This window comes from Furipterus horrens, unplaced genomic scaffold (genome assembly GCF_987537825.1).
Source record: "Furipterus horrens unplaced genomic scaffold, mFurHor1.1.pri manual_scaffold_10, whole genome shotgun sequence".
In the NCBI taxonomy this organism is placed as follows: domain Eukaryota; kingdom Metazoa; phylum Chordata; class Mammalia; order Chiroptera; family Furipteridae; genus Furipterus; species Furipterus horrens.
In genome coordinates, this window is record NW_028327180.1 from 101148091 (window position 1) to 101164524 (window position 16434).

At 61.9% G+C, this 16434-nt stretch overlaps 1 protein-coding gene across 1 annotated transcript in view; it reads right to left on the reverse strand.

The window, feature by feature from the left end:
- SDK1 (sidekick cell adhesion molecule 1) overlaps nt 1–16434 on the reverse strand; it is a 458950-nt gene that overhangs the window by 102888 nt on the left and 339628 nt on the right. The window contains exons 8-13 of the mRNA XM_090288675.1: nt 11165–11248; nt 7628–7822; nt 5034–5150; nt 3862–4029; nt 2609–2711; nt 615–791 (exon numbers count right to left, since the gene is read on the reverse strand). Coding sequence (XP_090144801.1) covers nt 615–791; nt 2609–2711; nt 3862–4029; nt 5034–5150; nt 7628–7822; nt 11165–11248 — 844 coding nt within the window. The remainder of the gene's footprint in view (nt 1–614; nt 792–2608; nt 2712–3861; nt 4030–5033; nt 5151–7627; nt 7823–11164; nt 11249–16434) is intronic.

The following is a 16434-nucleotide window of genomic DNA, read 5'->3' on the forward strand; positions in this document are numbered from 1 at the left end:
GCGGGTTTGACTTTGTGCTTGTGCCTGGGGCGTATCTGAGAGGACAGCATTTTGAAAAAGCAAATACAGTAAATAAAACTCGTCGGCAGGAGTCCCAGCTTCCTGCCCATGAACAGAGGGGGTTGGGCAGAACAGAAGCAGAGACAGACGGCCGGTTCCTGCCCTGGACGCGCGGGACCCCGGAGGCCCCGACTAGAAGTCACCGGCAGCTGGCTGCCCTTTCGGGGTGTCCCTAAGGACTGCCTGGGAAGTGTCTGTCTGTGCGCGGAGGGCAGCTGGCACTCACTCCCACACGCGGCCCGGCCCGGCCCACCCTCGGCCATGTGCTGGGAGGTCTGACCGGCGTTGCCGGAAAGGGGCCTGCTGCTCCTCACGTGCGCACGGCGGGCAGAGCCCCTCACGGTGTGGACTCGTCGGGGCAGTGGCGAGGGGAGTGACGGCAGCCAGTCTGCAAACCACCTGAGACCCACCTCCAACATGGACGGGCCTGTGCGGCCTGAGAGCCAGCGTGGGCGCCCACGTGGGACGTGCCGGTCCCTGGCCGCGGGGCGCGCGGCCCCGAGGACACCGGCCGTCACGGGACGGCCCGGGGAAACCACAGGCGCGGCACTCACATCACCTCCAGGCGGGCTGTCCGGGAGTCGTTGCCGCCTTCCGAGATGACCGCGCACGCGTAGTCTCCAATGTCGCCTGACCACGTCTGGCTGATGAGGAGGGACCCGTCCTTCCCCACCACGACTCTGGAGCTGCCGGGCGGGCTGATGACCACGTTGTCCTTCTTCCAGACGTAGCTGCGGCCAAGCAGAGAGTCTCGCATTAGGAGAGGTCTTGGCGGGCCCTCCCCGTCTGGTGGGAAGCAGGCGGCCGGCGACCTTGCGCGCCTACCAGGAGCCACGTCCTGCTCTTTAAAGGGTGGGTTTTACCTTTTGGGAGTTACGTGGATGAAAAAAGAGAAGAAGAAATGCACCCAGATATCTTGCTCATAACACAGAAATAGGTGCGGACGTTAACACAGAACCAAGGACGCCACTGGACCTGAGAGTGGACTTGGGGTCTAGAGACGGGAAGCCTAGAGTCGTGGTCACATCTGTCACCTCTGATCACTGCTCCTCACATTCCTGCCCGGGAACGACCCGGAGGGCAAGGGTCTTGCCCGGAGAGGAGGCAGTGACTGTTTAGAAAATCCCCAGAGCAGAGTCCCCCCATTTCTGGGGAAAAGAGAACAGATCACACCCCTCAAACCAACCCTGCACTTCGCCCTCGTCTGCTCTTACTTCTGACGCCCTTGGCACCATTTCCCTCTCAGTGCAGACCGACCGAGGGCCTGGGTGGCCTCCTCCTGCCTGTGCGCGGGGCCCCTGCGGCCGGCGGCCAGAGCGCTGAGACGGTCCCTTCAGGGCCCGGTGCCCCTTGGGCAGAGAAACCCTGGCACGAGGGAGGCCCCGGGAATGAGCCCTCTAACGCTTCCCAGGGAGGAGGCTCCCTCTTGTCTACTGGGTCCCAGAGAAAGTTGGGAGGATGGCACAGAGACCGCGGGGGTCGGGCGTGCTGAGGGCAGAAGGCCGGCCTCTGGGCTGCGTCCGTCCCCCTCGGGGAGGGTCCTCCCCGCTCACTGAGGAACGGGCGGCGCTTCTCCGGGCAAGGCCCCGTCTCTGGGACAGCCTCCGAGGGGCTCTGGGTGACCTCGGACTCCTCAGTTTCTGTATGTGTTGCGTTCGGCACTCTCCCAACTGAACCAGAGCGGCGCTGAGCTCGGGCCTCGGGCGGCCCGGCGCAGGCACGGAAATTCTCTGCGCGCCAGGCTCCGGCCCGGGAGGACTGGGAAACGACTTAGGCTCCGGACCCAGGGGGCCTCCGGGGAGCAGGGGCCTCGTGACCCCACGCACTTGGCCGGGGCGCAGACACTGGGGTGCTGTACCGTCCTTTCTGGACTTCAGTCCGAGCCTGAGTCTGACCATTGAAACCACCCTGAAAGCGGCGAGTCTTGGGGAAGAAGCTCGCCGCCGCCGCCGGCTGCCTGCCGGTGCTTCCTGCCACGCGTCTACCTGGACGACATTTTTCCTGTTACTCTCCCAGCCTCAGCTCCAGCAGAGACGGGGTTACAGTTCATTTCGCCCAGTTCCCTTCTTTCCCTGAACTCCTCTCTAACCGCGTTAGACACCCACGGGTGCCTTCCTCCCGTCGGAAGGTCTCCCCGCTCCCGTTCCTGACAGAGCCGCCCCAGAGCAGAGAAAAGCCGTCTTGAGGACGGCCCAGCCCGTGAAAACACTGCTGAAATCCCACCTGATCCTGTGGATTTTTCTTTCATTAAGTATGAGCCTCTGACATGTACGCTGTGCACACAGCGCATTAACCTGGGCAGGAAAACCACGAGAAGCTCGCGGTGCCGGAGGTGTGGAGCGGCACACAGCTCCCTGTAAATGACACATGGGCTGGCGCGGACACGGGACTCGTGTGATCAATGGCGGGACCTGCTGCCGCGTGGCGCTGCGATCGGGCGTCTGCGGCTGAAATCAAAGCCCCTGAAGTTCTCCCTCTGATCACCACTTCCCTTCCTAAGCCCCCAGAATACGAACGAGCCCCGAACATGGACGCTGAGGGGGCTGACCGGAGGGAGACGCGGGGGTCGTGCGTGGCTCCGCAGCGCAGTGTGGCCGTGGTCCCCTTGATCACCACGCGGTCCTCGGGGGGCTGGATGATGGACGTTCGGTCTGAAAAACACAAGTTGCAGCTCAGATGAAACTCCCTGCGTGAGAGTGTCCTCCCTCCGGGGCAATGACTCGGTCACGGGCAGCAAAACCCCCACGTGTCCTCCTGTCCCAGCAGCACGCGTGCCCACCACGGCCTCGGAGTGGGGCGGGGACTCAGCTGCCCTCCCGCCCTCTCAGGCCCTCCCTGCGGCGCCCAGCACGTGGGAGGCAGTGCTGAGCCTCCGTGTCACCGAATGGGACAAACCGCCTTCCTGGCACGTGCCAACATTGGGGGCTGGAACGCACTGCTTCAAACCCAGGGTGCTTTGAGAACCCCTCAGCCCCAGGAAGGGGCGTGTGCCAAAGCGGACATCGGCCACCTCAGGGAAACCGCAATGGCTCGGAGGTGAAGCCCCAGCGAGCTTTTCTTCAAGGGCCAGGCTGCAGCCATTATTCACCCGTGTGGCCACAAGGGTCTCTCCTCACGCAGGCAGTTTACAGCCACCCGCGAGTGAGCACCGCCTTTGGCTCCTCTGAACAAGGAGTTTTGAGCAAGACAGAGGTGGCTGAAGTGGAGAGGAGGGAGCTCCCTGTGCGTGGGGCTCCGGGGGGCGGGGCGGAAATGCCGGGGAAGCCAGGCTCCCGTCTGGAGGACAACGAGCCTGCGTCTCGGAAACCTGCGTTACAGACGACATGAGAACAAGAGCCGGGGAAGCAAACACCTCTCAGTTCGCTTCTCATATCTAGGAAACACTGGCATTTGGAGGCTAAGAGCGTTCTAGCTGGTTACAATGGTAGTGCAGGGAAACATACACTTTCTCCAGAATTTTAATTCTTGACTCGGTTTTCCTACATAATGATTATAAAATTATTCAGCCTGTCAGTTTTGCTGTTTGAGCTACTTGGAGTCAATGTTCACACTCTATGGACTTGGAAAAGTCAGTTTTTTATCTCTCCTGAAACGCCCCCTTTAAACTGTGGAATGCACTTTCTGATCCTTCTTTGGAAACTGAAAAGTTAATTAGTCAGCAGATTCCTATAGGTTAGTTGTACAAACAGCCCTTGTCCTCCGACTGAGCCAGAGGGTCCACAGCACCGTGGTGCCCCGAGCCCAGAGCCCACGGGGACGCAGCGACGGTGAAGGGCGGGCCCGCGCGCCCGCGGTCCTTACTCCACACGGTGAGCGTGGCCGCCGCGCTCAGGGCTCCCTCGGTGTTGGCGGCGTAGCAGGTGTAGTTGCCAGCGTCCTGGACGGAGACAGGCGTGATCTGCAGGCCCCCGGAGGCCAGCAGCATGAACCGAGGGATCCGCACTGAGCCGCTGGCCAGCGTGCGCTCGCCTGAAGGACAGCAGGGAGAATGGGCGTCAGAGCCGTGACCCTTGGGAGAAGCTTGTTCCCAGAGCCCTAACCGAGAAAGCCACCCAAGGGAACACCAGCGTGAAGTGGGGGCTTCACGCCCCGCCGTGGCCAAAGCTGTGGCCTTCAGACCAAGGACACACTTGGTGACCAGTACTGGGAGACCTGGTTCGTAGGGGGCAAGTCATGTCTGCGACTGCTGTCTTTGGGGGACAGACCCGAGTTTCCTTCATACTTGTACGCCTTTGAGAGATCCTTCTGCCGCTGTGCCTGCGTCGCTCATCAGGCAAGTGCACACACACAGCGAGCAGAGGGGCCCGGCCTTCTCGCTGCCCTGCGGGCTCCCAGGCCTTGCGGTCTGTCTGCTGTGCATGAGCGCACGGGCCGGGCCTCTGAGAGCACAGGAGCCCCCTGTGGGTTTCCGGGACCCATGCGCGGTCTGCCCAGCGTGACCAGTTAACATGCATGGACACAGGCCAGCACGGATTTGTTCAGGACGCTGGGTTAGTGACGTGCGCCTGGCGTGAGGCGGGGTGGTGGGGACTGCGGAGAAAGCTGGGACTGACCCCCGTCTCCATGGGCGCAAACACAGCTGGAACGAACGGGGAGGGCGCAAACGATCCTGCGCTGCAAGCAGGTGTCTTTAAAAAAAAAAAAATGCTGTGGTTCTTACTGTGTGACGTTCCTGAAGGAGAACGCCTTGGCTTTAGTGACCTGGCCGTGCCGAGGACTTAAAGGAGCCCCAGCCCACGGCAGCGGGTGACAGGTCAGACAGAGGGCAGCGGGGCTCACACCGTTAAACCAACGTCTGTTTAAATAAAGATGAGACCGCAAGCTCTGCGAAGGGACCGGGTCTGGCCCGTCTCGGTCACCCGGCACCTCTGGTGTCCGGCATCTGGGAGGAACCATGGCCACTGAGTCTTCCCTGAACGACAGTGGGAAGCGACGGGGGATGGGGAGGGCCGCTGCAGCAGGACGAGACCTACCTCTCCTCCACGTGATGGCGGGTTTGGGAGCCCCGGACACCCCACACCGCAGCGTGGCCGTCGTCCCGTCGGTGACTGCGGTGTCCACTGGAGGCTGAGTGAACGCCGGTGCGACATCTGAGCAGAGGGTTGGAGAGGGACACACTCAGGGCGCTGCCCCTCGGGGACGCTGCCACCAGCCTGGTGGACGGTTCATGGGGATTGTCACAGAGCTAATCTCTGAGGCAGCCGCAGCGACAGGGAGCCCCTCGGGGGTGACGGCCCCCTGCCCTGACGCCTCTCCCCGGCGCTGCAGGAAGCCCGCCCGGCGCAGTGGGTGCTGTGGGCGAGGCAGGGCCCCGGGCAGAGTGGCTTCGGGGAGCACCAAAGGGAGGAGACATTTGCCTGGAGAAAGGTGACAAGTTGCTTTCATTACTTTATAACAAAGCTCTACAAAGCGGATTTCCGAGTCTTAGGTATTATCCAGAAGTGGCACTTGTGCACTGTTCTCGGGTCTGTTCTGAAAGTGAAAGCGATGGCTTTCAAGGACTCAGGGAAGTTTCGGAGGTGTGATGGGCCAGCCGCAGGGCTCGTGCCCCGGAGACCGCACCCTGAGCCCCGGGTGAGGCCGGGAAGGCCGGCAGCGCAGGCCGCCTCCAGCCGCAACAGCGGGGACACCAGGGTCCCTGAGCAGCAGTGACCGGAGGCTCCAGGCCTAAGGACTTGGACCAGTGTCCCCAGGAGGAGAAGGCAGCAGGACTGACGGTGGACAAGGCACAGTGGCCGCCTGTCCCCTCCCTGGGGAGGCTGCCCGCGAGCCCAGCCGGTCCTGCTGATTCTGCTGCTGCGCACAGCCGGCCCATCACCTCTCGCCTCTGGTGCCACCACCCGGACGGCCTCGGGCCCCTGCTCTCCCCCTTGCAGTCCGGTCTGCCCCCGGCTTTCAGTGCCCCCGAAAGCACTGAGCGACAGCCTGCCGTCCCTGCACACAGCCAGAGCCCCGCCCACCCCGCCCCCTCCCCCACCGCCACCTCCTGCTCCTGGGCAGGCCTGTGCTCACCTGCCAGCCTTCTCCCTGCAAGACACGTGCAGAAGCCCCTGCTTTCACCCCACGACACGCACACCCCCAACACTTGCATGACAGGCCCGTCTCTGCCGTAAGACCTCGGCCACAGCGCCCCCCCCAAAGCGACCTTCCCGGTCACCGCAAGCAGGCCCCTTTCAGCGTCTTTCCAGTGCTCGCCTTCCGTCCTTTACTGTCTGTCCCCACGACCCTCTGTCCTCCTGCCGGCTCTGTCCCCAAGCCTGACGGACCCACGGGGCCTGACATGCGTGCTCAAGAAGTGTTTGCTGAGTGAACGGGTGAAGAGTGATTGTTTTACACCATATCTTCATTCCATTAAAGGTGTTTTAATTTAAAAAGAGTCCATTTTGCTAAACCCTGCACTTAGAAATCATAATCATCTCTTTATCTGTTCCCTGTCAGTTGCCATGGTAACCAGTTTAAGTAGCACTTCCACCTAAATCTCCGTGACCCGGGCTGGGCTGGCTCCATCTCAGCGGTAACAGGGAGGCAGGGAAGTGAAGCGATGCCGCCCAGACCCCTCCCTGGAGGGAGCGCCGGCCTGCAGGGCCCATGGGCCAAGCCCATCAGTAAAGCTCTATGGGCGCCAGCCACGCCCACTCGCTCTGTGCTGCGGTGCGGCTGTGACGCCACCCCCGCAGAGGTGACTCACGGGGACAGAGACCACTGCCCTCCATGCTGAAAATACTGAGCGTCTGCCCTTCTACAGAAAGTCTGCCAGTCTCTGCTCTGAATAACCTGGCCCGCCACTGCCAGACACGCTTCAAATAGTTCTAATTGGTCAAAACTCGGTTTCCGACCTAAGCACCCAGTAGTATTTCTACTGTGTGAGGTGATAGTGGCTCCCTGGGCTCCAAACTGGATGGTAAACTTGACCCCTGGGCCAGGGGCAAGGACGTGACCCCCATTTCCTGAAACGCATGCACGGATCTATAAATAGTCCACCCTCTCCTTGGGGGCTCCCCTGACAAGCGCTGGTCACGGCCCTTTGCCTCCAGAAGGGTGTAATTCCATAATCTTGCAATTCTGCTTAGTTTCCAGGGAACAATATGACAGCCGTGGGAGGTTAAGAAGAGAACCCTCAGATAAAATGGAGACCTTTAACGTTCTTTTATTTTCCAGGGTCCCTAAGTGTTTGTGTTAACGGAGTAATAAAAGAAACTCACAGAAGAACTATAATCTTTCAATAAAACCACAGCAGAGAATGTGAGTATTTAAAAAGTGGAACAACGATCAAAAGGACAAGATTCGGAATGAGCTGTTCACTGACCATCTAGAAACATGGGGGGTCCTGTTCCTGGGTGCGGAGGAGGCCGGGGTGCTGGGACCTCCGACCCCTGCCAATGGCCGGGCGGGCCCGCTGGGACCCCACAGTGGCTTAGCTCTGCTGCGGGGGTGCTCCTCAGCGGCCGCCCTGGGCCACTGTGCCCGGTCCATGCACCTCAGGGGCCTGAACAGGTAGGACCGCCTTCTGAGTGTGTCCCGGGGCAAAGGTTAGGAAGCCCTGGCCTCTCTGAGGGACGGTACTCACTGGTGACGTCCAGGTAGGTGGAGGTCTGGACCTCGCCTCCCTCGTTGCTGGCAAAGCACTGGAAGACCCCGGAGTCCTCGGGGCGCAACTTCTGGACGCGCAGGCCCCCGCCCGGGAGCAGCCTATACCGAGGCTCCTGCAGCGGGCTGATGCGCTCCGCGTCCTTGTACCACTGCAGCGCGGGGAGAGGGACGCCTGCGGAGGGGCGGGGATACGGGCGTCACCATTCACACGTCCGGGGGCCGTATGTGAGGACCGAGTGGCAGGATTTCAACGGGTGTTTCCGGCATCACTTCTCCCATCCGACACACAGCAAAGGACCCAGGGCGGCATCGAGCAGGAGGGCGGCGGCCCTCCTGGGCGCCCTGCGAGCCTTGGGCTCTGCACGCACAGACTGAGTCCGCTGGGGTAGGTTTCCAGGCAGACGGGGTGGGGTGCGGGCCCCGCTATTCTCTGTGCCTCGCGGACAGTCGCCAGGGCGGGAGACAGGAGGAGCCGGCTCCCAGGTCTGCACCATGTGAGCAAGCCCCCGAGCCCAGCTCCTGGCTGGCTCCCTCCCGGCTGGAGAGGAGGGGAGCCTCGCGCCCCCGAGAGGTCGCGGTGAAGAGGCATGACACCGGTCTGCATAAGCCCAGGTGCCCGGCCCAGGGAGGGTGCTCTGTGGGCAGCGTCCCTGCTTGCTGTGACAGCTGACACCAGTCACCACGGGTGCCGCTCCCAGCCAGCCCCCTCCTCGGCAGGGGGGTGTCACCGATCTAAGTGGACCCTCCCAGGGCGAAGGGGCGATTTATCAGACTCAGTAACGAGCACCCAGGATGTGTCTGGTTTGAGGCCGAGGAGACCCAGTGGCTTTAAATCGGGGACATAGGAAGGGCTGCCTGGATGCCAAGGAGGCGCTGCGGGGTGCTTCTCTCCTTGAACCCCAAGAGCGAGCGGGGCTGAGATGGCGGCCAAGCCTCTGACCCAGCGTGCAGGAGGGCTGCGCTGAGGCCAAAGGCACGGCTGCCACTCCTTGGTGCCCGTTCCTCGTCCTCTCGACACTCCAGGGACCCCGGAGCCGCACCTGGAGCCAGCCGGCCTGCCCTGAAAGAGGGTGTATGCAGGGGACCAAGGACAGGCTCCCTCGTGCTCTCGGGCTGAAGGGCGGGGACCGTCCGCAGCCCGAGTGCACAGGGCCGGTGCCACTTGGCCCGCGTGGCTGTGGCCGGTGCCACTGCCCGGGCAAGCAAGCAGACTCCCACTGTGCCCCAGTGGCCTTGCTGAAGCCCCGCCCAGGGACATGCCGGGCTCCTTCTCTGGGTGGCTTTCCCGGTGGCTTAGGTGACCAGCAGCAGGGAGACTGCTTCCTTGGGACTCTGCCCTGGCCGCTCCTGAGGCCACCACGAGGCTTAAACTGAGACCCTGGCCTCTGTGGGCACAGCGCTTGCTGCAGCGCACGGGGAAGTGCAGGAAGAGCCGGGCTCATCGCTCCCGTCAGACGGTGGCGTCCCGTCTCCCTGGGCAGAAAGTGAACGGGAAGGAAACACGTCCTCGCGTGGGGCGCGGTGGCGAGCCGAGCGGAGTCGCTGGATCGAGAGGCTGTGTAGGTGCAGGACGCCTTCCTTTCATGAATAAAGTTAATGTCGTGGAATGTTTCAAGCTAATGTATTCTCAGAGTCTGTTCTCCGCCTTAATTATGTTTCCTGACACTTTTCATTAAGCCAGGAAATTAAAAAAGTCCCTTTCAAGGCAAAAGCATGACCGGCCCCTCACGAAGGGCGGCTGCCTCGCGTGCTGCCAGGGCTTCACAGTCCACGTGGAGGGGAGACGGCGAACCACGTGACGCGGCGCCACGCGGACGACCCGTCCAGCCGTCTGTGAGTCTGTCCCAAACAAGCAGCCCACCCGCGGAGATCATGTAAGAAGGGCGTTCTCTTGTCGAGGGGAAAGCTCAGGTGGTCATTTATTGAGAAAGAGCACGCAGAGGGTCCCTCTTTGGGGGCAATTTCCGGTCATCGGCACTGTGCCCCCAAGCACGGCTGGATGGCTTTGCCGTCAGCCGCGCTGGCCTAAGGAAGCTGGCGTCTACACAGGACAGGGACCAGTGCAGCCACAGCAGGGACACGTTTCCATTTAAGGTCCCTGTTACTCCCCCGCCTGAGGGAGCGGGGACAGAGGGACAGGAACGGGCAGAGCTGTGAGCGGGGACAGAGGGACAGGAACGGGCAGAGCTGTGAGCGTGGCCCCCGTGAGCCGAGTGCGGCCTCTGGGGCCGGCACGGTTGTTGCCCAAAGTGCAGTGGACAGAGGAAACGTGCGTCACACACTGGTCCGCAGCCACCGCCAGGGCTGTTCAGTGACACAGCCGTCGCTTCCCAAATGAAGAAAGGCACGCAGGCGCCTGCAGGCGTGAGCAGCATTGGCCCTGCGTCCCGGGTCTCGGCTCTCAGGGAGAAGCACCTGCTCTGGCGGCCGACGGACGTGGGTGTGGTTCCCGTGTCCACGTGGCCCTCGGAGGGGGCCCGCCCAGTGTTTCATGGCAACTTCTCTGCACCAGGCACGGGCGGAGGTTTTACAGGGAGCACCGCGCGGCCCCCGCTCGGGCCCTTGAGTGCGGCAGGGACCCTGCTCTCTGAGAGCTGTTTCCGAACACGTCCAGGATGATAACCCCCTCGCAGAGCTGTTCTGGAGGCTCGCAAACCCGCCAGGAGCCCTGACCTCCAAGCGCTAGGAAGGAAGTGTGGCTCTTAAGGGGGGTGGATATCGACATAAAAGGCCCTGGTCATTCCTCACGCTCCCCAGGGCACCACCCCGGCCTTGGCTCACGGGAGCGCCTTGGGGAGCGGCCTCTGCCAGGGCTCAGGCTGGCGTCTTGTGCTGCTGGCTGTGGAGTGGGGACGGTGGACAGCTGGTGACCACACCATGGGGACGAGGGCGGGGCTGCCTGAGTGACGCAGCGGAGCTGACCCAACGCTAAAAGGGCAGGAACACAGAAGGGTTTCCTCTCCAAAGAATTTAAGTTTTTAAAGTCCTCACCTGAGGGTATGTGACCCTGATTTTAGAGCGAGAAGAAGGGGAGGGGAGAGGAACACTGGACGTTTGCCTCCCATGTGCGCTCCGACTGGGGATCGAACTGGCAACCTTTTGGGGGAGGGGATGATGCTCCAACCAACCGAGCCACCGGCCAGGTGCCCGTTCAAAGACGTTAAAACCATCTCTCTGCCTACAGCGCAGGTGTGCTCGTGGGAGAGAGCGCACTTCCTGCCCTGAGTCACGGGGCCGCGCTCTGCGGTGTCAGAGCGCTGGAAGGGAGTACGAGGACAAGACGGTGCGAGGCCTCCGTGCTGTGCTCTCGGGTGAAGAGCATCGCCCCTGCTTTGCAACCGAGGGAGCAAGGTCAAGGACCCTCCCAAGGTCACGCGCACAGGAACGGAGCTCTGCTCTGCTCCGAAGCCCCTGCTTCCAACCATCGCGCTCTGACGGGGACGAGGCTGCCCTGGGAGATGCCGTGGTGCCCACCCCCCCGCCCCGGCCGCAGCCCAGCGGCCTCCACACTCACCCATGGCTCTGCACGCGAGGTCCACGGAGTCGTCCACCGCCACCGAAATCCGACCCTCGGGCTCAGCGGTGAAATAGGGCGGCTCTGCAAACAAGAACCAAACCAGGGCCCTCAGCGCAGGGGGCGCGCTTCCAGAGGCCTGTAGCCTAAAGGAGGCTGAGCTTCTTTAAAAAACTCCTCCTGAAAACGTCCTGTTACCAACATGAGCGCCAACTCAGGAACCAGTGAGCAGAGGCCGGGGCAATTCACGTCCTCAGGACTCAGGAAGCAAACTCCTATTCAGGGCGACGGCGACCTTCCTCTCTATGGGCTTAAATCATGGAACACCTTAGTCCATGTTTCAGAAAGACTGTCCCTAGAGGTCCGTAAAGCACAGTACCTTACAGGCTGGCTGGCTTCGTGTGTAACGAACACCCGCTCACGCGGCCTTTGGGCGCGTCAGACCCAGGCTCTGGCCCACACCAGGGGCTGCGCAGCCTATTAACATATTTGTAGAAGCCGTAGTGGTTCTTCTCCTCCAAAATATAGATTTAATACTTCAGTGGAACACAAAATAACAGCTAAGAGCGAAAAGGAAAAGGGCGTCTCATCCATCTTCAGTGGCAAACGACCCTAACCGCCCGCGTATCTCCGGACACTCCACTCCCCATCCAGCCGAAGCGACCGTGGCTGGGCCAAACCACGAGCTTCCCTGCAGAACAAATTGCAGTATTTTTTCTCAGTTTATTCAGCAGGAATCCACGCTTGTGGAGTGTTAGTGCGGTAGTGATTTCATTATCATGGTAACAAAAGGCCCCCGTGTTCGCTTTTTGTGGGATAATTAATCTCTGGGCCGGCCCGCCGGAGGGGCTCGAGTTCACCGGAACGGTCTGACTGTGGCCGCCACAGCCTGGCGAGCCTCCTCTGTCGGCTGTCCCCTTAACCAGGTGGAGCCAAGACAAAAACAAAACAAGGAAAAAGAGGAACGAAAGCTTAGCATTTCAAAGAAATGGTTAAGGAGAAAAGGCCAACGGTTCCTCCGTTCCCGCTGGGGTGGTGGCTGCCGGTTCCCTGGGTGGGGCTGGGGCCGGGGCTCCGTCCTGCGTGTGTGGACCAGGCCTAGATGTGCTGCAGAGGCTGGATGCTGTCCTTCTCAGGCTGACCTCTGCTGCGCGCTCAGTCACGTCCCGCCCCGCCTCCCCCGTCGGCCCGCGCCCTGACACCCCTGAACGCGCCGCCTGAACTCAGGCATGAGCGCGGAAGGCAGACCAATAACTTGCAACGTCAGCACTTGCGCATGGTTAACGTCTTCCTTTTCTAAGTCAAACTTTTCCGTTGAGCTAACGCAGAGTCCCGTGCGGTGGCAGGAGATGGCAGAGAAGGGGCCATGCAGCCTTTGTTCTGCTTCCTTCGCTGGTACTGTCCTGGAAGCTGCGGGACAACGTCACAGCTGACGATGACGTTCGCCCAGCGACGCCCGCCTCCGTGTGTCCCCAGCGTGCTCGCACTCCTGTGCCCGGCGTGTCATGCCCTGCGTAGGCTGGTGTCCCCCACCACGCCGTCCCTATCATTCTGTCACCCTGCCTGACCTCGGGGCTGGCTGTCCTCACTCGGCATAACGCCCTGTGATTCAGTCAAGACAAGGGGGTGAGAACCTGTCCCTGCGGACGGTCAGTGTCTGCAGGGCCGATGATCCCGCAGTGCTGACCACAGGTGCCGCCTGGACTGACGGCTGGTGTCCTGGTCTCTTTCTGACTCGGCAACGCCCGTGGAGCCCCAGGTGGTGGGGGGTCAGCCCGGGTCTAAGACCAGGGGAGCTCCTCAGTTTGCGATGGAGCCAGCCCGCTGAGCGGACGTGCGGCTCTGGGGCGGGACGTGTGTTCGGGATGGGACCTGCCTCATGAAGCGAGCGCCGCGGTCCCAGCACCACGGCTTCGCGGGTGGAAGACAGTCCTGCACGCGCAAGTCACCGCCCGCCAGGATGCGCGCCGACACGGTGGCAGGGGCGCTGGCCCCCCATGCGGCAGGTGGGGTGGGGGGGCTCCCCCGGCTTGCCCAGGAGAAGGGCTCCCCCGGCCTCCTGACTCATTCGCACTGGTCTTCCCGTGTGACCTGTATTAGCAGCAGCCGCGTTACGGCTGGTATCCCGCCCCAACCACAGGACCTGTCTGTGCGGCGCCTACGGCTGAATGGGGCTCAGGCGGCAGCGCTGGCACAGAGCCGTTTCCACAGTGAAGGGTGCATCTGCGTGAGGCGAGCACCACACGATGTCTGCGTGACTCGCTCTGGATGCAGGTGGGCAGGCCGGCTCCAGACCGAGCGGGAGAGGACTCTGGCTTCGGGGGTGGGGCGGGGCCCTGTCCTTCCAGGCCCCCCTCCCGGCTGCCTTCCCTGCGCCCCGCCCCACCGCGTACCGAGCGCACAGTGTGTCCCCGTCACGGGTGGGGGGTGAGGGCGCAGGACCTGCAAAGAGGGATAAGACACATTCCCTCCTGTGAAAAAGCAGAAACGCTTTTGATCATTGGTCAGGTCCTTTGTCTCTTCTGCCGGTTTTTAGTGTTGCCTCTGAAATCACGCTGGAGGCGAAAAATACAGAGAAGACCAAGACCGTGTTCTTCTCTGGAAAAGGCTCCAGGTGGCGGGGGCACCAACACATGAGCCCGTCACACAAATCTGGGTCGTTGACACCGAAGCAGAACGCGGTGGGCAGGCCCGAGGAGCCGGCGAGGCTCCGCTGCGGACGCAGGGACGCCAGGCTGGTCTGACATCGGGATCTGAATCTGCCAAGAAGACAGGTCAAGAAAGACGTTCCACGTGGAGCAGCGGGAATGAGAGCTCTGCCTGCGCTGGTGGCGAGAGGGCCCCGCAGCCTCACGGGCGCAGCGACGCCGAGGGCCGGCTCGCCGTCTGGGTGGGCTCAGCCAGTCCCTCGGGTCCAGCTTTCCCAAGGCCAAGGTCAGGGCTGCGGTGGGCTGGGCTCTTCCTGGAGACTCTGGGGAGAATCCGCCTCTTGGTTTGGTCAGAGGGCTGCAGAACCCCGTTTGTAGCTGGGGGTGGTGGCGAGGCCCGCGTCCTTTCTGCCTGCTGGCCAGGGCCCTTCCCAGGTTCTGGAGGCCGCCCGCACCCCCGGTGGCAGCTACCGTCCTCTTCAGAGCCAGCGGCAGGCCGAGTCCTCCTTACGCTGCGCAGCGGCCGGGCTCCCTTCCTCCTCGGCTCTCCTGCTTGGTCTGGAGCAGGAGCTCCACTCTCAGGGCTCCTGGGAGGGGACAGGACCCCCTGCTAATCCAAGACAGCCCTCCCTTTCTGAGGGCGGTAACCTCCGTCCCGCCTGCAAAGCCTCTCTTGCCAGGTAGCATAACATATGTAGCATGTTCACCGGTCCAGTGATCAGGGCGTGGGCACCTTTGGGGGCCATTCTGCCCACCGCAGTGGACAAGGGTGGCAGGTGAAGCGACCTCTGTGGGGTCTGCTGCTCGCTGAGATGGTCTTTCTGGAGTGAAAGGGAAGGCAGGACAGGGAGCCTCCGTGGGTCTGCGGCGAGCCCCACCACGCCGAAGTCTGAGCCCAGCGTGAACAGTGGGGCCAGAAGCAGCAGTGTGTCACCCTGGCACTGGGGGTGGGGGTGGGGGTGGGGAAGCGGGAGGTCACCGCAGAGGGCATGGAGGGGCAGCAGGCAATGGGGGGCAGGTGGGGGGCCGTGCTAGTGAAGCCCCATGGCTCGTGCTGCCTGCGAGGTGGGCCCGTGGGCCTCCCCGGGAGTGCTGGTGCCTGCCGCCAGACCAGCGTCCGTCTGTGCGCAGGGATTAAGCCGTGTGGCAGGGAAGGTGGTGGGCGGAGTAAACAGCCGCGCACGTCTGTCTGGTCTCATCGGCGTGAAATAAAAGGAATCGGAAGCCAATTTGTCTGTTTTGTCCCATCTCCTGTTCACACGAGCGCTCTTTCCAGGGCCCCACGGGGACAGCAGCCGGGGAAGCTGGTGATGCTTCCCAAGGACCCCCCTCCGTGACTGCTGGGCTGGGGGAACAGCCTCCCAAGTCGCTCTCAATTGACAGAGGCCCTTCAGGGCCCTTCCAGGTCGACTCAACCACAAAATCCCGCCTGTCACAGCGAGTCCTTGGGAACCAAAGGGGATTGAAAGCGGCATCACAGAGAAGTAACGTGTTTCTGCACCTTTAAAAGCCAGGCAGAGTGGTGGAAACCCTAGGACACAGAAGCAGCCTGCTCTGGGATTCAGATGGAAATGCGGGACTGAAGCTGATGTAATAGATTTAAATATTTTTAAAAGGAATTATGTGGAAGCAAACATTCTAGTTTACAAGGAGAGAAGTGTGTTCTCTTGTTTAAATTACCTTACGATGTTTTAACGTGACGTAGTCCTATGTACTGGAGATCTATGCTCTGCAGATTTTAATTCTGGTTCCATCTGTAATGTGCTGGGCTCGCCCAGCTATGGGTCAACCTGATGAACCCATCCTCCTGGGGTGGGCGCAGGGGTGTTGTGTTCCCTTCTGCAGCTAAATGGGGGTGGGGAGGCAGCAGGAGGACCAGCTCAGGTCCCCCGTGTGGGGTCACAGCGATTCGCTGCCCCACGCCTGCCTTCTCGGGCGCTTCGTCCAGAGGGGCTGCCGCCTGCGCCGTGCAGGTGTTGGGCAGACGTGTTCAGGCCACAGAGCCGCTTCCTCACGATGAAAGGCAAGGGATGTCCTCAAGGCCACAGTCTTTACACGGTCTTTCTGGACACTCTTGCTAACTTTTTGAGAAAACACGAGCTCTTATTTTGTCTTAGTTTGCAAAGTGGCAAATGGCAATACAGATCCTGCGGGGGCTCCTGCTCTCTGAAGGGCTTTCTGCACTTCCGCTCTGTCCTGGACTCCCCGCCCTCCCTCCCAAAGAACAGGAGGGGGTAGGGATTCCCCGCCCTGGAGCCCACCTGGGAGGCACCCTTTCTGCAGTGGCCACCACTCTCTCTGCTGGGCAGGTCACCGCCACGGTGACCATGGCCACTGAGGAGCACCAGCCTACGGGAGCTGGAGCGATGGAGACGCTAAGGCCCCGCCTCCGCTTCATGCACGCGTGTCTTGACCTGAAGACGAACCGCGGCTCCCTGAGACACGGGGCGGGGCCCCCGTCCTAGCCCGCGCCCCCGCACTGAGGGCCGCCTGACGCACCTGGCTCCCCCCTTGCTCCCCTGGGCTCGGGAACGGCCGTGCCTTGTGGTCTAGGAGGCCGCTCTGTTCTCCTTTTATAATCTAACAAGGCAACACCGAACACTTTCTACCTCTCTCCTGGGG